The sequence below is a fragment of the Ailuropoda melanoleuca genome, chromosome 12 (assembly GCF_002007445.2).
Source record: "Ailuropoda melanoleuca isolate Jingjing chromosome 12, ASM200744v2, whole genome shotgun sequence".
NCBI classification, from domain to species: domain Eukaryota; kingdom Metazoa; phylum Chordata; class Mammalia; order Carnivora; family Ursidae; genus Ailuropoda; species Ailuropoda melanoleuca.
This window is the reverse complement of record NC_048229.1, coordinates 44113449-44135948: the sequence shown is the minus strand read 5'-3', so window position 1 is coordinate 44135948 and position 22500 is coordinate 44113449. Positions and strand designations below refer to the sequence as shown.

Here is a 22500-nt window from a genome sequence, read left to right as displayed (position 1 = left end):
TCGAGCATCCTTTCCAGGGCGGGGGTGGCGGGCAGGGCCCCGCGGGGGCCATCCTGGGCCAGTGCTGCGGCCAGCCCGGCAGGCCCGCTGAGCCAGGTACTGTTTCTACCCGCGCGGTGGTCCTTGACCCCTGAAAGGATTTGCTTTGCCTTTGAAGAGAAGCAGCTTGCGCCAAATGGCACATGTTTTCAAAGCGATTTCCCTGAGGACGAGAGCCGGGTCTCAGACACACCCCTTTCACCTCGCTCCATACATCACTCCATGCAAGCGGCACGCGCTCCTCCGAGTGGGTGCTGAGGGAGACGCTCTTCAGCCGAGCCACCCCCGGGAACAAAGTCTGTGTTCAGCCCCCCATCCCTCTGTCGCTCTTGCCCACGTGGCAGGCCTGGCAGGCCGGGGGTGCGGGCCCCTTTCGCACTTGTTTTCGGGGAATGACTCTCTGCTGGCCGAGTCTGGTGGCCAGGAGCTCTGGGCCCTGGAGGAGGGTCGGAAGACTCAGGGGGAGTGTGACAAGGGCTGTGATTGGGTAGAGCACAGAAAAGGGACCAAATAGAAGAGCCACAGGGAGACGGAAGGCCTGGGGTCTTGGCCTCCGGGGACACAAGTGCCCTCTAGGGGGGCTCTGCTGCCCCTCTGTCCTCCTGGGGCGGCTCTGCTTGGCAGTGGGCTTTCCTCCTGCATCAAGACCAGCCTCTTCTGCTTGCTTCCAGAGAGTACCACCTCTACCCCTGGCCCCACAGCCCCTCCAAACTGGGCTCCCCCATACAGCAGCCCTCTGTGTCCCTCGGTCACCAACCCTAACTGAGAATGTCAGCCCCCAGGGAGCTCATGGCTCTGTCTCAGCAGCGGAGCCCTCGACTCAGGTCTGCTTGGCCGTCAGTGGCTGTGTGAGCCTGGACGAGCCATGCCACCTCTGTGGCCTCAGTAGTCTCATCTGTACAATGGGGATGGTAATCAAAGTCTTCAGCGTTCCGTGAACGCTTGTTGGTTTCTATTTCATTATATGACTATCTCACCATCATCATCATTATTTTCTGAGTATCTGTTTGGCCCGCCCACAGGCATGCTCCTTCGGAGTAAAACCTAGCCTCCTCTCGTCCTCATGGGCAGTGTGTCTTGCTGTTGGCATGGAGTAGGATGCCAGCAGGTGCCCTGTGATGGGGGTGCAAGAGCAGGGGGCCCAGCTCTGAGGGCTGCATTGCTAAAGCAAAGGGGCTTCCTGGGGCTCAGGCCCACAGTCACGGTTTTATGGTTTTATGGTGAGGTGCCCTGGTGCTGCCTGGCCTCCTGCTCCTGGAAGGAAACTGCAGAAGTAAAAGAGAACATTCGGAAAGGGACCCGGTTGAGGAACTGACACAGGGCAGAGATCGGTGCCCAGGGGGGCGAGGGCAGAAAGGACAAGCAGGTTCTGTTGCCATGTTTGCTGTGACCTACTTCTCCCGGACACGCGCGGACCAGAGAAAGAGCTTCACATCTCACTGCACTATGCAAAGGTCGGCCCCCCGAGTCCCAGATGCACCCTGTGCCGTGCGGGCCGCCCTGCCTGCTTCCCATCCCCCATCCCCGTCTCCAGAACACCGTGCCCAGCCTGGAGTGGGCACCCTGGGAATGTCTGCTGTCTGGATGAATTAATGCACCTCCAAGAAAATACGGGGGGCCCCAACTGAGCAAGAAATGAGGCCAGAAAGTCTACCGTGTTTTAGTCCCTTGGTCAGATCTGCTTTTCTCCTTGAAGAAGCCCTACAAAGAACGCCCTGGAGGAGATAATAGCGGTGTCTTTCAGAATGGAAAGGTCAACCAACATGTGTTTATTGAGTGACTCCGTGGGCCAGCCCTTCGCTCGGCTTTGTAGGTGATGACGAGACAGGCAAACCCACGGGGTGCTCTTGGTAAGCGGGCTGGAATCTAAACACACGAGAAAAATTGGAGAGCAGGCCGGAACAGCATGTCCTTGTGTAGAAATATCCAGAAAAGGTTCTGAGGATGGGAGTGTGCCGGGAGGCCAGGGAGTGAGGCTGGATAGGAGCACTGGACAAGGCAGGAAGGAGAAGGTTGGCCATTCCTGCCTGTGGAAGAGCTGAACATCAGGCGTGGTGAGCACGAAGCCTCCAGGCCCGTGTGGCAGGCATAGCAGGGGCCAGTGTCCCCTTCGCTCTGGCCAGCCACCCCGTCCCGGGACAGGGGGTTTGAAACTCTGTGGCTCCCCCTTTGCTCCTTCTCCCTCTCTCATCACTGCCTTTCCCGCTGAGACCTCTTTGAAATTTGACCAAGGTTGTGAGTGCATGTTTCGGCATTTCTGGATGCAATTTGGTATCATAGCAAAGAATCAAAGGATATTCGCTATCACTTTAAAGTATGTTTCTCTCCCTCTTCCTCTGAACACCTGACCCCACAATCATCACTGGCTTTGAAATAATAGACCCATCATAATTATGGGAATGAGTCTGGAGGCTTCTGCCTTATTTGCTCAACCGAGGTTACTGAGGCCGTCTTTAGGGGTGGAAAGGGTGTCTGCCAACTGCAGGGTGGGGGCAGCCAGGTAGCTGGGAAGAGGGAGGGCCCTGGGGGGAGAGGAGCCCGCCCCCCCCCCAGCCCAGCCCAGCGGCCATGGCTCCCAGGGACTGCGGCAGACCCGGTTTCCCAGGAGAAGCTCCCACCAGGCTGCAGGTGAGATGCCTCCCATTTGTAAATGCTGAAACCAAATGTAGCAAGTGGACCCTCTGTGTGATGAAAGTTTGTCGCCTGAACGAGAATGCTGTCCCCACATTTCACAGAGGCAGACACGGAGGCCCAGGCACCGATAAGGACGTGGGCTAAGGCGAGAAGACGGTGGGCACTGCGTGCCGTCTTTCTCCTGGTCCAAGTCCCCGGCTCTGGTGTCCACAAATGTCAGACGCTTCCATCAGCATGCCGCCCACACTGCCTGCCGCTTTCCAGAGGCTTCTGCGTGCCCTTGGCCAAGGATGGCTGGCAGCCTCACTGTGGCTTTGAACCTGTGGCGCACAGCCTGATTCAGTCGCTGCTCCGAGCACACAGTACTGAGTGCCACCGTCACCTGGCAGCTGGCGCCGTAACCTCCCCTTCCGGACTGCGGGGCAGTGGCAGTTCTTACAGAGGGCGGCTTCGCTGTTCTTAGAGGGTTTTAAGGGAATAGAGCGAGAGTTAATGCAGAACTCTTTCTTTGACTTAATTTATTATAATATATGTGGCTAAAATGTAGATCACACCGCCGTTTGGATCTCCGTTTTGATTCCCAAAATTGCAATCATGATAGGTGGATTATAACCGTGCTTTAACATACAGATGAGGAAATGTATTCCTGTGCAATTTTCCCCTAAGGAGAAGTCAGAGGATAAGGGGCAGGAGTTTTGAATAACCTTGCAACACTTAGTTGTCTCTTTCGGTTATGGGATAGAAATTAGCATTACAGGACAATATGTGTTGTGAATGCAGCAGTGCTTGGAATATTCCTGTGAAAGAACCTCCAAAGGGAACACGGAAAGTGATTTTCCACACTAAAGAAAAAGTCACCAGAATCCGATCTAGCAAAGTGGCATGGCCCTTGTCAAATTGTTGTTATTTGTCCAAAAAATATTACGTGCCTACTATGTGCCAGGCACCTGGCTAGAGGCCGGAGATTCTAAGAGAAACCAGACGGACCAAACATTTGCTGGGGGAGGTGAGCATAGCAGTAATACTGAGTAGTGCCCGCCGAGGGGTGAGCCGGGAGGGGGACAGGTGAGGGGGTGGGAGGCTCTGAGCACCTGGAGGGTCCGGGTTCCAGGCTGAGGGAAAGGAACATCCAGGGAGCACGCCACAGATGGGAAAGCAGAGCCTTCTTCCCCGGTCAGGTAGTGAGCGCAGAGCCCCCCAAGAACATATGTCTGGGCAGACTTTTTCCTCGGGCCCCGACACTCAGCAAAAGTGCAGAGGCAGAACGGACGGCCTGGTGCGCTGCCCCGGGGCTCGGCCTCTGCTCTCCCAGCAGCAGCAACCGTCCGGGGCCAGCACCTGCCCAGCCTCTTGCGTGCACCCCAAGGCTCTGTTTTCCTGGATCACGCCCCCCCCCATGCTGCCTGCCTCCAGCATCTAGGGCTCCTGGAGCTGCCAGTCTTTCTGCAAAACTGTACCCAGTGTCTGATGTCTGTATGGACAGGTGTGGGGCCTTGGCCGGGGCAGGTGTGGACAAAGCAGGCCTTGGGGCAAGAGAACTTGTGAACAGTCTTGAACAGCAAGTGGGGCGGGTGAGGGTCCAGTGAGCAAGCTTTATTCCCTTCGGAGGGAGTCAGGTTCCGGCGGTAGGAACCTTGCAGCGTCTCAAGGAGAGGCTGGAGGAACAGCCCAGCATGCAGGACAATTGGCTGGGCTGACAGGGAACAAGGGAGTGAGGACTGAGGCTCTGCAGAGGCCAGACTTTCCGTGTCTCCCCTCCCCTCGGGGGAGAGCCCGCTGCAGCCTGTCCCTCACAGAGCAGGCCACCTGACCTGTACGGGTGTGACATGGGGCAGGTCCGAGGAGGCCAGCATAGAACTTAAAAGAAAAAGATGGCTTCCTTTATTTACACATTGCTCAGTATTTCCTGAGCCCCTATTCTGTGCTGGGAAGTTTTAGAGACACAGAGGTGAGAAAAATGGACTCCATCCCAGGCTTTAAAGAGTAGACAGTCTAGTGGGAGAGTCGGAAATTAGGCAGGCATTACGCACATGAACCAAGTCCCCGACCCTGGTTGGTATTGTGAACATGATGCTCTGGGCTGATCGGGAAGTCAGAGAATGTCTACCAAAGGAAATGACCTTGGAGCTGAACCCTCAAGAATGAGTGGGATTAACCAGACAAGAAGGAGGTGGTGGTGGGCCTGGGGTTTGGGGTTTGTTTCAGAAAGTGGGACCAGCATGTGGTGAGCTTCCGAGGTCCGTCAGGAAGAAGGAGCCAGGAGAGCTGGCTAGGGGTTCTCATGATGTGCTGGGGTTATCCTGGACAGATCCGGAGCAGGCCAGGGTGGGGCTGGCATCTCCAAGCCCCCCTAAGCATTGTCGAGGGACGTTTCCAGCTCCCTCAACATACCCCCAGTCCCGGGTCACTACCCTGTGCCCAAAGGACAGTGCACGGGCTGGTCAGAGGGTCTGTGGCCGTGGTCTCCTTGCTGCTGCCCATTGCCCTTAATGCTGGCCATCTCGTGGATGGACAGAGCACAGGATGGGGAACCCTGAGCCGCCCAAACCACCATGCGCTCCTCTCTCTCCCTGTCATCCCAGGCCTCCACCTTTCTCCTCCTGCCTCCACTGCTCCCCTCAAAGGGACATTGGGAATAAGTCTGTCATGTCTAGGCAGCGGCTTGAGGACAGGTGCCACATAAACTATAACATAGGGACCAGAAAATGTAGGTGTGATTGGGCCTCGTTCACCACCCAGGGCCTCACTTGGCACATGGGAAATTATCTTCCCAGCTTGGCAGTGTGAATCCTCCTGGGAATTCCTGGAGGAAGGGCTGGCCATTTGAAGGGCTCCCATGGTGATCCCATTAGATGAATCATTACCTGCTGGTTTCTTCTGGTTTTCTGTGTTGTGAGTATTTGGGACCTGGGTGGGGGAGGGGACTGTTGGTTGAGAACCTACCCCATGACTTTCCCTCATATTATCTCATTTTGTTTTCCAAATAGATTGCAAAGTAGGTGTCATTATTCCCGCTTTACAAACAGGGTTTGGAGGCTGGGCAAGGCTAGGAAACATTTACAAACACAAAGCCCGGAGTAGCAGGGCCAGACTGGAAGCCCGAGCCAGCTACGTCGAAGCCAGTGCCAGTGACTGTCGTACCCTTGCCGGAGTGCCTCTGGGATTTAAGGTGCATTAAGGCCTTGTAAACCCTCTATTTCGCGACATGCTTCGATTCCTTTGTGAGAAGTACCATTATCCAATGATTATCTAGTTTTACAAACAAGGGAACTAAAGCTCATGAAGGTTTTGCCGTTTTCTCGGGAAACACAGAATTGAGAACTGAACTCAGATCTTGGAGTCAAACAGATGTCAGTGTTGGGAGATGCTGCACTGCCCGGGAGCTGGTCCCTTCAGGCTGAGCAGTGTCTACGCAGGCCTGGGTGCCTCACAGACACCCTGCTCTGGCCTGCTGTCCCCCTCCCCCACAAGCAAGGCTGCTTGTTGCTGCCCCTCCTTCCTGGGGGCTCCTTGAATGACACCCTCAACTTGCTTAGTCTGTTCCTTGTCCCTGGTCAAGATTCCTTTGGACTCGTCTGTAGGATTCGCAGAGTCTGGAAAGTTCCCTTTGAGAAATTTGCCAACACTGGATACTTTTATCTGTGATCAAAGGAAGAATGAGCAGACTTGACCTTCCTGTTAGAGGCTGCTGCCCAGGAAGCTAGTTCTGCCTGGAGCTAGGGTCAGTTCGTTTATTCACGTATCATTCATTCCTGCATGCATGTGTCGGGTGAAGCGTCGTGTGTCACCTACTACGTGCCAGATGTGGAGGGGGGATCCGCAGCTTTGCTTTCTGCAAGCCACAGGCTGGAAGGAAAGCTGGTATCAGAGAAGCACAAAATCCAGACTCTTCCCCAGCCAGAAAAGCAATGAAGGCCCGCTCAGTGTGTGCTATCCGAGGTTTGTAACACGGCCCGATATGTAATTGGGTAAGGTCACCCATGCAGATGTCAAGAACTGTCAGGCTCTTCCCAATTCCTACAAAGAGGGAAACAGTGAAAACTTTGCTGGAAGTGCCCTAGCCATATTTGCAACAGTCCACTGCCCTTCCAGGGGACTCGCCAGGACAGGGATGCGGGACAGGGAGGGCCATTCCCCAGGGCATCCCCTCTGGCTTTGTTTTGCCTGCGGGCACCAAGACAATGGACAGCGGGGCAGCCTCGGCTGTATCTTTGGCTCCTCTGCTCTGTGGCCTGAGCCAAGGCCAAAGGTTTTGCCCTTTGGAGATGCACCAGCTGGACAACAGATCTCCAGAAGGATCTACGCACTGTGATGAGCAGAACTGGAGAGACGATGTGTTTTTTTTTTTTTTTTTTTGGCTAATTGTTATATGTCATCCAATGTAATTATTACTACAGGGTTTTGAAAGGTTTAGCATTTATTCAAAAAATTTTTAATTTTGATTCAATTATAGTGTTTTTCCGATAAAGGTTCTCAGATTAAAAGGGCTAGAGAAGTCAGTACAGCTCAAAAATGGCAGTAACTTCAGAGCTGGCAATTGACACTTGTTTTCTGCCACTGTTTACTCTTCAATAAAAAATGCATATTTACCATAGCAACCTCCTGATCACGTGACACCCTATCTTACCCGCTACCCTCTAAAACAGAATAGCTTCTTAAAGAAACACACACATTCTAATATGCATGCTTTTCAGATGCAAAAACGTGTTCTTTATAAGGAAGCCCTCTTCCCTGGGATTTAATGCTAATAAACACGTCATCTTTATAGAAATCATTTTGGTCCCGTGTCTTAAATTTCAGGGCGTTCATTCCGGAAATCAAAATAAAATTACTCTTCGAAGCCCTTTTGATTATCTTGAGAATTTGCTGATTATTTATTTTAATACAGTTCTAAAAATATATATATGTATTTGTGTTTCTACATACATATATATATATATTTTTTTTTTTCAAACAGCAGCCATTAGTATTGTTTGGAAGGGAGTCTGGTGTAGGTTCTAATGACCTGCTGCTTCATCTGTGATTAAAGATCGTCATCTATGCAAAGCTCAACTGCAGCCTGAATTGCTTTTCACTGTTAACTTGGGAGCATTGCCTGGGTCTTCAGACTTTTGGAGAAACTGCTCCACGGTGGACTTTTCAGGAAAGGAACTTTTCCCTTCATTCGGGACCTTGGGCTTGTGTCTGCTTCCATAGCTTCGGGCTAGGGGGGAGGGGAGAGCCCTAAAGCCACAGGCCCCCTCTGTCCCCACCATGCCATCCGGGCACAGGACAGGGCCCTTTGGCAAGATTCCTATTAAAAGCTACCATTAATTGGCACATATCCTGCACCAGGCACCATGCTATGAATGGTTATGTCTACCCCTGTTTTGCAGATAAGGAAACCAAACCTCAGAGAGGTTTCATGTAATTTGCCCAGAATCACACTTCTAAGAATTGGTGGAGCTTGGTTTTGACCTGAGGCTTTGGACTGGGGATGGTTTCTGCCTAATGTGTGGCTGGAACCCTTCTGTCAGGCTCAGGGCTGGAAGGACGAGCAGGGAGGAGGCGGAGAAGGGACAATGGGAGGCACTTTCTACTCAGAATGTTCCTCTGGAGAGCTGCATGGCCTTGCCCTGTCCCTGTTTTTTGGAGCACCCTCTACACTCTGGTTTTCACACGGGCCTGGCAGCCACGTACCCTCTTGGATGCCACGGCCCTGGGGCTGGGCAGCGTGGAGCCTGTGGGACCAGAGCCGTGGCCACTTCAGGAGGCTCAGGACAGGAGGGGTACCTTTGAAGCAGGCCTGGCAGATTTTTAAAATTCCTTTCCGCTGCGTGCAGACCGTATTGTGACTCTGTGATGCTTGGTGGCTTTGCGGGGAAAAGCCCAGTGCGAAGGAAGGCAGGGGCTCTCTGCTGCGAAGTGGCATTGTGACCGGGACCTCGGAGGAGGAGAATCGCCCAGACCCCACGCCCTGGCCAGCCAATCCGACGGCAGCGTGTCCACGGGCCATTTCATAATTATCCATCATGAATGCCTCCATGCTGCCTTAATAGATTATTTAAAATGGTACATGTGCGTCCTAAGCAACCTCCAGTCAGCCCGCGCGGTACATACATACAAGCCAGGAGAGGTAATTGCTTATCATGTATCTCTTTGTTCCAGACACTTTTATAAAAGAGTATGTATTATGTATGGTGTGACCTTCAAATGTCAGGAATGTGTTGTGCAATAAACTGTCAATATTTGTGGTTATAAGGTACTAGATGACTTTTACAATAATTGGAACGGCTATATTAAAAGCTTGGATCACTCAGCTGGTTAAAGAGAAAGACACAGGCCAGCGTTCATCAGGGACTTGCCTTCTGCCAACGATTAAATGAAAGATATTGCAAGGTGCTTAAGATGTCTTCTTTGTTTAAAAAAGAATATGGCAAAACACGTCTCCAGGGGAGACGTTATCTCCAAATCATGCCTTTCTCCTTTCCGTGTGCTCGATTCCCAAGAGAAAACTCAGCCCCACAAGTTATGGCGACTGACCAAGTACATTTTAAAAAAGATCAGTCCAGCCTGCGCTCGGTGTCATTTAGGTAAGAATTCCCTGAAACCCTCCCGGCAGTCAAAGGCATCTCCTCCGGTCTTCTCCCTACCCCCAGCCCCCCCATAAATAAACGAGGGGGCTGTAAATTATCTTAAGAGGATCTTAAAAGCTATAGTTTTTTTTTTTAAAGAAAATAAATTATGTAGAAATCTTTTGGGAATTTATGCTTTACTGAAAGTAGAGGCTTCTATAGTTTTTTGTTTTTTTTTTTGAGAAAGGAGTACTTCATTTAAATGATGGGAAAATGAAGGTGTAACAAATATTTTAGAATAATTACAATAGTAATTGGGGCATGGATTACTTTAAAAAATATCTGTTTCCCTGTACTCTTCTACTGATGAGGTTCTCTTTATGCGTAGGGATGGCTGATTCTTCTCATGCCAGAAAGATCTTCCTTTAAAAGCCAGAAAGTGGGCGAGTGAAATAGTGGATGGTGCCTCAGCAACACGTCCCCATCTTCTAGAAAGCCCACTTGTGGCCTTGCTGATTCTAAGTGTGTGTTTGTGGTTCATTCCACCTGAATGGAGAAGGAGCTAAGAGATCCCCCCCAGGTCACCTCCTCCAGGAAGCCTTCTGGCATGCCCCTGACCTCCTGCGCACCCTGTTGGCATCGCGCTCCAGCCCCTGAAGGTGCTGAGCCCTTGGGGGGTATTTCTGGTATTTTGCTGGTGCCCTGGGCTGGTTCCTCCCAGGCTATTCAAAGCAGCTTCCCTCTTACAGTCAGGAGCTGATCTTGGCCTCTGAATTTCAATGTGCTTGCCTCCTCCAATTCTTTTATTTATTGAAAAACGTATGATTTTTTTTTTAAAGTATGTATTGAGCTCCTGCTATGAGCTGAATACCTACCACGTGTGGAGATAGAAGGCCACACAGCAGTAAATGGCCCGTGTTGGCGTGGCACTCATGCTCTGGGGAGGGCACAGGTGGTAAGCAGACAATGCATGGGTCGGTTCGAGTCTGCACAGGGTGATAGGTACAAACCAGAGAAAGAGTGTGTGGGGGGCTGGGAAACATGCAGTCCTTTGCATGCCATGGTCAGAGACACCTCTCCATGGAGGTGCCTTTGGGACCAAGGCCCGAATGCGAGTGTCCGTGTGAATTCTGGGGAAAGAGAATCCCAGGTGGAGAGACAGCAGGGCCAAAATTCTGTGTTGGGTACCAGCTGGGAGGGCTTGAGGAGAAAAGAAAATGGGGGGGGCTGGAGTATAGTCGGGAGTCTGATGAGGTCAGAGCGGTCGTGGGGGGCACTTAGGAGGGGATTGCAGGCCATGAGAAGGAGTTGGGGGTAGAGCCAGTGGCCTGCCCTTCTGCTCATAATCTGGCTTTTCCCCAGAGGTGGCGGCTCCCTGGGCTGTCTCTCTCCAGACTTAGTCCCCTGCCTGGTTCTCCCCACCCAGGCTGGTTCACCCTCACCGTCTCTGGGATGGGTCCCAGCGCACCAGCACAGGGCTGGTGTGCAGAGCCCAAAGAGACCCATCACACTGGATGTCTTGTCCTAGGTCGCTTCTATGAGGCCCACATCCTGCCTCCTGCATCCTTGGTCACAGTCCCCAGGTTGGGAACGAAAAAGGCCTGCCCACCACTGGCCCTGAGGGCCTCGAGAGAGCTGGCAACGTGGTCACAGAGGATATTGTCAACAGCAGCGTCACACAGTGCCAAAGGGAAGAGACCCCATGGGTGGCCCAATCACCAGCGGGGGTGTTCTGCACACTCCCCTGCCAGACAATTAAGAAAAGGCTTGGTAAAACCAGAAACACATTTGGCCCACAGTGCTTGATTTTGAAGCCCTTGTGTATTTTAAGGGAAATTTAATCCATGTGTTTCTGATTCATTTTCACTTAACTCATCAAAATGTTGCTTTAGAGAAGCTATTTGAGATCCTAGTATCTTATATTTTTTTCTCTCTCCAAATTTTAGCCCTTTTAATGACCTATTTCCCCAATTCCAGAAATCCTATCTTGCCAAAAGCAAATGGAGCTCTGCACAGTTTTGAGCTTGGGTCCAAGGTGAGAAAAGGAAGCGGGAGAGAACATTCCACCTCTCCGCTCTCTACCTCTATGCACAGCGTTCAGCTCACGCGTGCTGGGCTTGCCAGTAAGCCCAGCCTGGGCCCTGGTCCTAAGAACCCACAGGGAACTGGGTTTCTACAAGTGGACATCCTTTTCTAAAATAGCTCTCTATTTAAACAAATACTTTGGCCAATCCATACTAATGCCTAACTGTTTAACATGACTATATATGGCATCATAACAGAGAGCTCTGATGAACCAGAGACACCAGATTAATACTGACTCTATGTGAGTTTCATCTCCCAAGAGTTAAGTCGAATTGTTTACAGGAATGTTATAATTTTTCTGCATACCACCAATTCAAAATCATTTTTTAAAAGATTTTATTTATTTATTTGACAGAGATAGAGACAGCCAGCGAAGAGAGGGAACACAAGCAGGGGGAGTGGGAGAGGAAGAAGCAGGCTCATAGCGGAGGAGCCTGATGTGGGGCTCGATCCCAGGACCCTGGAATCACGCCCTGAGCCGAAGGCAGATGCTTAACGACTGAGCCACCCAGGAGCCCCTAAAATCATTTTTTAAACTAAAAGGAAGTCTTCACCGAGCCAGGCGTGTTCACCACAGTCATCACTGTTTTATTCGGGTCTGTTAATTTCAAAGTTTTCAAAATAAGGGAAAGTGTTAAGCTTTTGAGAGGAAGTATACATTCCCTCGGACCTTCTCCAAGGTGTTAGTTGTTTCCCGGAAAGATTTTAAAGCACCTATATCTGCAGGCAAAGAAATTAAGAAGGATGCAATTTTTCGGTGTTCTGCTCACCCCCTCCCACTCCCCAAATAGTTTTCTTCTTCATTAATGAAGCGAGAGCCGTGCTTTTGAGATGCTCTTTGCACAAGGCAGACACTCAGAATTAACTGCACAACTCACCTGGGAAAATGCATTTTCTGTTACACAAGAAGTTCCATAGAAATTAAAATGCCATGGCATTTTGTGTCATAAAATAGTAAGTGCTCAGGTATCCAGACAGCTTCCCGACCCGCGCACGGTTGCTGGCATAACCCTCCTGTCGCTGTGTGGACTTAGCGCCAGCAGCGGCAGCATTAGAATTTCTATTCATGGAGATCTTCCCAAGATACACTTGTGGGCACGGGAAGGATGGAGTGAGAACGGGCACACACGCACACTTTGAGAGGAACCTTCTCTTTGTTTTTCATTTTTCTGCCTCATTCTGTCCCTTTTTGTCTCGCTGGTTCTTGTTCCGGCCTCATTCCGTGAGTCGGTGGGACTGCCTGTGGGACTGGGACTAAGCCCAGTGCACCCAACCAGGAGAGGTGAACTCTCTCTGGGCAGTTCCCAGTGGCCTCTGAGGACAACGGCTCTCCAGGTCTCTGCGGCTTTTTCTCATGCACGTAAAGCCTGGTGTGGGGTGGCTGCCGGCCACCTGGAGACTCAGCGCCCCAAGGTCCTCTAGGTTTGTGATTCTTGCCACCCCAGCCCTGTTGTTGCAAGGCCACCGTGGCAGGGGGAGAGAGAGAGGAGGCAGTGTCACCTCCAGCCATTGGCCGGGACTTGTCACTTGATCTGAGCTTAGTGCAAAGGAGGTTGGGGAAAGTAGGGGCACGTGGACTATTTAGAAGCACTTACTGTCTCTTTCATTGCTTTTCCTTCCTGGCTCTCTAAGACCCATCTCTGGTTTCTCATTTGGTTTAGGAGGAGGCTAGGCTGGGTAGCAGGTGTAGACAGGATTACAGGCAGCCGGAGGGGAAGGGACGGGAGGTTTGGTCCTCTGGGCCAGATGGAACCAGGGCGGACGGTGGGTGAGGGATTTCCCTAAGGACAACCAGGCATTAGGAACCCGAAAGGAAAAGATGCCACCTCCTGATTCCTAAGTCAGCCTTCTCGGCAAACACACTTATTTTATTTTATTTTATTTATTATTTTTTTTATTTTAATGTTTTTTTATTATGTTAGTCACCATACAGTACATCCCCGGTTTCCGATGTAAAGTTCCATGATTCATTACTTGCATATAACACCCAGTGCACCATGCAATACGTGCCCTCCTTACTATCCATCACCAGTCTATCCCATTCCCCCACCCCCCTCCCCTCTGAGGTCCTCAGTTTGTTTCTCATAGTCCATAGTCTCTCATGCTTCATTCCCCCTTCTGATTAACCCCCCCCCTTTCTTTATCCCTTTCTTCCCCTACCGATCTTCCTAGTTCTTATGTTCCATAGATGAGAGAAATCATATGATAATTGTCTTTCTCTGCTTGACTTATTTCACTTAGCATTATCTCCTCCAGTGCCGTCCATGTTGCAGCAAATGTTGAGAACTCGTTCTTTCTGATAGCTGAGTAATATTCCATTGTATATATGGACCACATACTTAATCCAGTCACCTGTTGAAGGGCATGTCGGTTCCTTCCACGCTTTGGCTATTGTGGACAATGCTGCTATGAACATTGGGGTGCATATGGCCCTTCTCTTCACTACGTCTGTATCTTTGGGGTAAATACCCAGTAGTGCAATGGCTGGGTCATAGGGTAGCTCAATTTTTAACTTTTTAAGGGACCTCCACACTGTTTTCCAGAGTGGCTGTACCAACTTGCATTCCCACCAACAATGTAGGAGGGATCCCCTTTCTCCACATCCTCTCCAACAATTGTTGTTTCTTGCCTTGTCTATCTTTGCCATTCTAACTGGCGTAAGGTGGTATCTCAGTGTGGTTTTGATTTGAATTTCCCTGATGGCTAATGATTTTGAACATTTTTTCATGTGTCTGTTAGCCATTTGTATGTCTTCATTGGAAAAGTGTCTGTTCATATCTTCTGCCCATTTTTTGATTTGTTTATTTGTTTCTCGTGTATTGAGTTTGAGAAGTTCTTTGTAGATCTTGGATACCAGTCTTTTATCTGTAGTGTCATTTGCAAATATATTCTCCCATTCTGTGGGCTGCCTCTTAGTTTTTTTGACTGTCTCCTTGGCTGAAACATACTTATTTTAAATATGTACCAAGGACGCTCAGTGTTTAAAGATAACCTGGGGGGTAGACTCTACCCTTAAAATATGAATTTATTTCATTAAGTTCTTACATTGCAGACATATATATGTAAGGTTAAGCGTATAATGAGGCCCCCGCAAATTCAAATAATATTCATGTCCAGCAGGATAGCCAGCTTCAAGCATGGATTCAGACAGCGGCTGGTAGTACTTTGTGTGTGTTTAGGCTTTAACTTTTGGAAAGTTGTTTGTCTTCCTAAGCATTTGATTCTTTGTCTATCCAGGCTGCCGGCTTATGGCTCAGCTGAGGATGAGGATTCTAACAGGCTCCGTGCCATGCTTAATCCCCCCGGGTCCTCCTTTCTCCCACCCATCCTCTGTGAATGCTGGGGGAAGGTAATGCACCTGAATGTCATCATGATCTAGGCCAACCTGGCTGTACACTTGGAGGATTAGAACAAGCAAATGGAAATGTGGGAGGCATGGTGTCTGACCTGAGATGACAAAATTAAGAAGGTCTTGTCTTACGTCCCCTTGCCCCCCAAATAACGTATACTTGAAACATAGCTTGCAGTGATTAGGTCCTTCTTCTCTTCTTTGGCAAGCCAATCTTAGCTTGTAGGAACAGGAGAAAGTTTGCGGGGTTTTTGGTACAAGTGGACAATTCACTTGTTTCAAGACAAAACTCTGGAAGGGTTATGCATACAGCCTGTGTCCCTCTGCAGTATCCTTTGCTGTACCCACGTAAGACATCCGTTTCTGAAGAATAGATCTCATATTTAAAGGGGTCAAGAAAAGAAACAGGAGTCCTCAGAGTTCTTTCTCTGCCATTTCCCTGTCTCGTGAGGTTCAGAACCCACCCAGATTGAAGCCGACCCTCCAGCCTGCAGCCAGATGCCCCGCTTCCAGGGACAGCCCGGCGGCTAGGAGCCAGCAGGATCGAGTGGCCTTTCTCTCAGGATTGGCAAGGAGGAGCAGACGACAGGTCTGGGGCTCACCTCTATGTATACATCCCAACACACTTAGAGCAAGTGTCTGATCAGGGAGAAGAAATACTGCAAGTTTTAGAGAAAGGACATTTTTAAGAAAGCTAAAACCAATCCACAAACTGTCTGGGGGAAGATGACGAATGTGGCTCGTATGATGTTTCTTCCTTTCTACCGCTTGTTTCCTGGAGAGGACGGGAAGGCCGGTCCATCTGTAAGCAGGCCCGGTGATGGCTTCACTGGCCAGCTCTCTGGGGCCACAGGAAAAGCCTGGGGACTCCCGTCCTGGGGAGTCTTGCAGAAGGACAGTCATTGGTGTTTTTATATTCTGGGTAGAGACGGTGTCCTCTTGGGTTCCTGGTGGGGCTTGACCAAATTTGGCATACTGTTTTCTGTGCTACCCATCTGGGCTCGGGTGTCCACTCACACACAGGCCCTTCGAGGGTGTGGCGTGGCCCAGCTTCCTCAACCGTGGCTGTCCTTGGCATTCAGCCGCTCGGACACTTCCTGGGACCACCCACAATTCCGCTTCATTGTAGCTCAGAGTTTGTTTTTTCTAGTTGGATTAGTCTAAGAGTAAATGCCATAGGCCTTCTGGCCCTCCAAAAAAACAAAACAAAACAAAAAATAAAACAACACCATTTCTGTGTAAAGTGAAAATTAGATTCTTAAATCTGCAAAGAAAGCTATTTATCTTACAAATTTATTCTTTTTATTGGGCCACACATGTCCAAGATAGAAAGATAAAAGGAAAACAGATACAGGCCATCACTTAGACTGATATATAGTGAGGCCCTTCTCATCCTCAGCTTCCATAGAACCTTCCAGAGTGGTACGTACGTGTTATCTATGTATTTATCTATCATGGGCCCTGGACAAGGACTCACCAAAAGCTACAGCAGAAGCATGTCCTCCACGCCCTCTCCCTCCCACCCATTGGGCAGCTCCACCTTTCCACTGCTCACACAGGGGCTCGGTTGGAGGAAGGTTCTGGGGAAGGGGCTCACGTACAGATCATGGAACGTGGGCTTTGCAGGAATTTAACGTCAAAAGTCCATGCCTGCCTACTACCTCTGTCCTGAAGCCAACATCCGGGGCACTTAGTTCTGCTTATAATTCAAACTGACAGCTGTTGGCCTCCTCACTTAAATAGGGTATCTTAATTCTGTTGCAGGGAGCACTTGGCAGAATTTTAATCAGGCTCTTTGTCATTTTAAGCTGACCTCAGGATCCCACAAAAGGAAAGCTGAAGAACGCTAGGGGGACAGATGCAACACATTTGGGGTTGGGGTGGCTGGAGGCAGGAGGGTGGGTAGGAGATGGCATTCCAGCTATTTAAACCTAGGATGTGGTTGACTTGAAATTGGCATTTGGCCACTGTTCTCCTGGGCAGCAGCCCCCGGTGGACTCAACCTGTGGGCCGTGGGGCGCCCCACCATGACAGCAGTGGGGTGTTTGCTTGCCGTGAAATGGCAAAACAAATGGTTTTGTGCCTGCCATCCCCACCCCCATTCAATAGCCACCTTAACACATTCATGTGGTTGACCAGAAAGCTGGTGCTGGGTGGGTTGTGTTCTAGATGCTGGTGAACCCAGTCCCGCTACCTATGCAAAATTATGAGGGCAAAAAATGCCAGGCAGATAGACCCTTCGAACGGCTCTCCCAAGGCTGGTTGGAGGAGTTGGAGAGCATGGGATCAGAAGTGAGCCTTCCAAGAACTTTTCCAGGGTGACGGTATCGCTTTGCATTAGCCCAAATGCAGAGAGGATGCTTGAAGCCAAGGGTTTCCACGGTTGCTTGGAGCAAACATCCAAATAAGAATTAAATGTGATTGCCTTCATCTTGTGCATGGCCTATAAAGTCTGTCCCTTTTGGCTGTTAGCAAAGAGCACCAGGAACGGATGTTGTGGAATAAAAGCAATTTGCATTTTCCATTGCTTGGAAGGTACAAATCTTGTTTATTCTGCTTCTCTGCAGAACTCACAGGTCTGCTTATTATCTTGGAAGGTCCCCTTATTCTCCTAGTGGATCTACCACGGGGCCTGGAGGGTGGGCTGGGAGCCGCATCGAGGACCCCGCCACCCCCAGGAGCTTGCGTTCCGTGCCAGGGGGTGAGCCTTCAGCTCTGCAGGGAGGCCAGAGGAGAGGGCTCTGGTGCCTCCCCTCCCCGAGAGCTGGAGATTCCCGGCTCCTGCCCTGCTCCCTGGACGTCGCCTCTCTGGCAGTGTGAAGTCAGGCCTCGGGTGTTGCAACAACATATCCTCCAACCACTAGATTTTTTCACAGTTTTATTTACTATTATGTCCCATCATTTCTGTGCAGAAGGCAGCCGTATGTAAATTTTATTCCATTTTCTAATGGTTTGGGTTACATAACAAATAACAGCAGGAAGGAAAATTTGTATTGATACTTTACAGAGGAAGTTCTCAAGTCACTGCACAAAGATTTAACTGCTCTGCTCGAAGTTTATGGGAGCTTTGCAGCTGAGTTTCTGCACATGACTTTGAATATGTCACTATATGTTTATCATGGGCTAATTGTGGAATCGCATTTCCATACTTTTTCTTCTCCCTTTCATAAGATTACAGCAGCCAGCGATGGATACCAGGCTCTACAAGGAAGAAATGATCAGTTGTGGATAATTGTCTTTCCTGTCCCAAAATAGCTGTATGTCTGCGTGTCTTCGGGACTCGGCCGAGACACATTTTCCCCCCCATTTGTTGCTAGATATAATGCAAATGTGATTTCGATCCTAGAGCGAGCTCTCCAGCGAGTCCATATTACAAATTAATCCGATTCAACAAACACCAACATTTTTAAACTTTTGGAAAAAAAATATTTAATAGGAGCTAAGCAAAAGAAGAAATCAAACCAGCTGCTGACACAGCTGTTTCTTTTCTTGTTTAATTCAGTTCAATATAAAGGTACCATATGCTGCTTAAAATGATGATGGGAAAGATGAAATAATTTAAGAGAATAACAAGAAAATACATGAATTGTCAGCATTCTGTCAGATTTAAAGAATGAAATAGACAGGTGTAGTATTGACATGTTTAACTTTGTGTGGTGTTAGCAGTTTTGGTGCGAACAGCTTCTGACGTGCTGAAGTGATGTGAGAACGTTTCTCGTCCGCTGCAGACATCGGCGAGGAGGCTGGGAGAGCTGCCGGCGTCCAGCAGCCCGCACTGCTTCGCGACAGGAGCCTGGGCTCGGCCATGAAGGACTGCCCGTACTGTGGGAAGACCTTCCGGACATCCCATCACCTAAAGGTCCACCTGCGGATACACACAGGTGAGAGGCGCGTGCGCGTCCGGCGGCACAGTGTCCAGCCCAGGTCACCACTGTGCTGCCACCAGCACCGCCGCACTCTCCAGGGGCCTGTCCGGCTGGGAAGGGTCCAGCTGGGACCCTTCTGCCCTGGTTCGTCGCTCCACAGCCAGCCTCCCTCCCAAAGGGCACTGGGGCCCATAGATGCAGCCCCCCTGTGGCCCAGGTCTGGGAGGAGGAGGCCAGGACGTTTTGCTGAGGGTGTGTAATGAAGCGGGACCCCTCGCGCCCTAGCACTGACCAGGGGCCCTGCAGGTGCAAAGCACAAGAGAGCTTGGCTCGGACTCGGAGTGTGAAAGGGAACAGGGCAGCTCCCAGCTGGGGTTCCGCGCCCATGCCTGGGGCTGGGCTGGTGGCAGCAGGGTAGCCCACTACCCGGGATGGAGGACTGGTGGCTCTCCGCGGGGTCTGCTCAAAAGAAGAATAGAGGTGCTCTTAACCAAACGGGGAAAGTGGCTGCTGGACCACCGTGGTCATGTCTCCTGTGTCCGTGTCTTCCTACCCCCTTGATATGAGGATGTTTTGGGGGTCTGTCTCCCTTGTCTTCAGTCATTTTTTTCTTTTTTAGCTTTTCTGCTAGTTGTTTGTACATTGCCAATACAAAAAAAAAATCTATGTGAGATATGGACACCTCCATTTTCTTTGATTTTTCTCCTGACACTTTATCTATTGGAATATGAGCTGCTTCAGAGGATAGACAAATATGCCATCTATTTTCAAAAATAATTGTGGTCTATTTCCCAAGGAATCAATAAAGCTCAGGGCTGGGCAGGATATTTAGTGCATGCGGGCCTCGTGTGCAGCATGTGGTTAAAGAGAAGGAGGCCCTCACCTGGAACCTCACCTGGCGCCTGCAAATCTCCCTGACACCGAGCAGTGAGCCCTGAGAACAGGTGGCAGCGGGCCCTGGGCTGCCATCTTTATTCATGGCCCAGGGCACAGTTGAGTGTTGCCATCGTCCGTCCCTCCCGGCCCCGGAGCACGTTTCTCCTAGAGTCATCAGGGCAAAGAGGGATCTTCTCGAACGATGATGTCCCTGTTCTGTCCCTCCCCCAGGCCCTATGGGATCTGCCCCGTCTTGCACCGGTCTTCATCCTCCTCATCTCTCTCCATCCCCATGGCCTTCTTCCAGCTCCCCCCATGCAGAGCGACAATTCCTACCACAGGGCCTTTGTACCTACATGCTTTCACCTGGAATGCTTTTCCTCCAGGTAGTCACTGGGACCTTAGCTTCCATGTGAGCTCTTCAGAGAGACCATGTCTGATGACCCCATCTATAATATCTCTCGTGCCCCTTGTTCAATTTTCTTCCTAAACTTAGCACTTCCTGAAATCATCTTGTTCAGTTCAGTTGTTCATTTCCTTATGCACTGTTTGTCTCCCACCAAGTCGAATGTGAGGGTAGCAATATTGTCCATGTTTTTAATTGCTGTAATTTCTAAAACCCTAAGGCCTACCAGAGCACCTTCCATGTAGTAGGGACACAACAAATTTATTTGAAAGCTTGAATGTCAGAACAAATTCGCGAATAAGTGACGTTTTTCCTGTAGCCTCTAGACTGTGCCAGGTGGCACAGAGGGGACAAGGGCAATGAGGACCATGGACCTTTCCCCAGGGAACTTGCTGTCCTTTTGGAAAAGCAAGCTGCACACATGAACCCACTGGAAGCCACAATATGGCAGCCGGGCTGCGGTTTCAGATAGAAGACCCTCTCCCTGTGAGCTCAGTGAGGGGTTCCTGAGTTCCTGCCTCAGGGCCTTTGAACTTCGCTGCCAGGCAGGTGCATTGGTCTGCTCCTTCATTTCCAGAGTTTGGCACCAAAGTCCCCTTCTCAGTGAGGTCTTCCCAGGGATCGGGCTCAGGACCAGCATTTCAGGTATCTGGCTTTCTGAGATCATGCCGACGTCCACTTTCTTCCCCAGGTCGTGGTGGTACTTGGGGAAGGAGGGGGCACAGAAGCCAGGAGGTGGGAACCAATCCACCCGGGCATCCGCTGTTGGGGTCTCCAGGAGTGTGGACACCTGGCCAAGCAGGTCCTGTGATACTGCCCTTTTATTAGCGGTAGACACAGGCCCCTGGGCCAAGCTTACCATGTGGCTGGTGGCTCAGCACAGCTGAAGTCTGCCCTTCCAGGCAGTGTGGGTTGGGAAAGAAAAGGCAGTGCCTCCCAACCAGGAGCTCCACTGACCCCGCGGGGCCCAGCTCCCATCAGCTGGCCCATCAGTAATAGTAGACATTCCACAGAATATTTCCGGTAAATTAGGACCAAACCTGGTGGGAGTCCTGCTGACCATGGGATACTGCTTTTTGAAGTTTTAAAGCTTGAGAAAGGTTATTTTTTTCCCCACATTTCCGCTTCCTCTGTTTCACAAACTTCTGAGGTTTGTGACCAGTAGTCTTTGGAGACACTGAGAGAAGCAAGACAAGGCCATGGACAGAGGCATTCTGGAAACTTCCCGGAATAAGGGAGAAAATGAAAGAAGCCATGGAAACATCACACCACCAGCCCCCCTCAGAAACAGCATTTGCTGTGTTTAAAAGGCAGAATGGTAACCAGATAAAGATCAATTTCCTTTTTATCAAAGAACAAAGAAGTTGGAAAATGCTATACTCGTGCATTTGAATAGAACAGAAAGTGTTACATGTTCTAAATCACCAAAATAAACATCCATTATGACAATGTTGAAGTGTAGATTACACGAGTAATTAAAAATCAAAATCAAGTTATTTGTTAACAAACCAGGGGCTCCGGGGCTCCGCTTTTGGGGGTGTCCTGTATTACCTCGCCCCCTCCTCTCTGTGTTGTTGGATTCCGAAGCGACATGGTCAGTGGGCAGCAGTCTTTGAGAGCGAATCCAGGTTTTCCAAAATACCATCTTCTGAAGTTTTTCTGCAATAGACCCATATGAGCACATTTAAAAATCCAGTGTGTAATAAATATATTTTAATTGGTCGAGAGATGAGGCGGTACATTCGCTGTGTTTTCCTGTCCGACTCTATCTTTATGAGCCGTCTTGATCATATAACATCTACTGATAAAAATCACTTTCCTTTTTTAACTCCACTCCACATTAACTCAATTACTGCCCTCCTCCTCCCGACACCTGTTTATTAGGGAGGTGCTGAGAAGATGCTGCAGGCAGGCTGCTCGGAACACCTGGAGGCTGGGGGGAGAGCCTGCAGGAGCTAGACCATCTCTGCGGTGGCCAGATCCATGCGGGGCGGACGGAGGCACACAGAGGATCCCAGGGGTCCCCAGGAACCCTCACGTCTGAGAGGCCACCCCGCTCTGGCTCTCTCTTAGGGCGGATGCTGATTCCTGCCCACCCAGGGGTGGCTGAACGGCTTTCCAGTTTCACACAGTATCTCGGGCGGATGAGGGTCCAATCACTGGATTTGTGTCATTGGTCTTCTTGAGTACATGCTTGTGATTTGAATTCAGAGCCCATCAGCGCAGGCTCAGAAAGGAGGTGGTAGCAGGGTTCTCCACAAAAATGGTGTATATAATATTTATGATGTATTCTAAGTATATGTAATATATGGTATAATCAAATAATAGATTATATATAGAGAGGGATTTCTTATAAAGCATTGGCTCAGTCAGTTATGGAGGCTGAGACAAGCATTTAGTCTTAACAGGCAATGGGAGGCAGGGATGTCCCCTAGGCTGCCCCCGACCAAGGCTGGCCAGTCATCTCATGATGGGCTGCCTGAAAATGCACTTCTTTCTTTCCCTCACTGCCCTCTCCTCCAGCCCCATCTCAGGGAGACCCTCCAGGGCTCCGTGTGTATTTTGTGTACAGGAGGTAGGCATGTGCTGATCAGTGAGTCTGTGAAAGGCTGGAGGGGGGTGCGTCTCCCCCCACAAGCCCCGGACGGGTGTGACACCCCACGTGTTGGCTGCGGGACCCCAGGCCGGGTC

General features: G+C 50.2%; 1 protein-coding gene across 18 annotated transcripts in view; it reads left to right on the top strand.

The window, feature by feature from the left end:
* ZNF536 (zinc finger protein 536) overlaps nt 1-22500 on the top strand; it is a 431212-nt gene that overhangs the window by 245655 nt on the left and 163057 nt on the right. For all 18 annotated transcript variants that reach the window (XM_034638014.1, XM_034638019.1, XM_034638018.1 and 15 more), the window contains one exon: nt 18390-18542. In XM_034638014.1, the coding sequence (XP_034493905.1) occupies nt 18390-18542 (153 nt within the window). The remainder of the gene's footprint in view (nt 1-18389; nt 18543-22500) is intronic.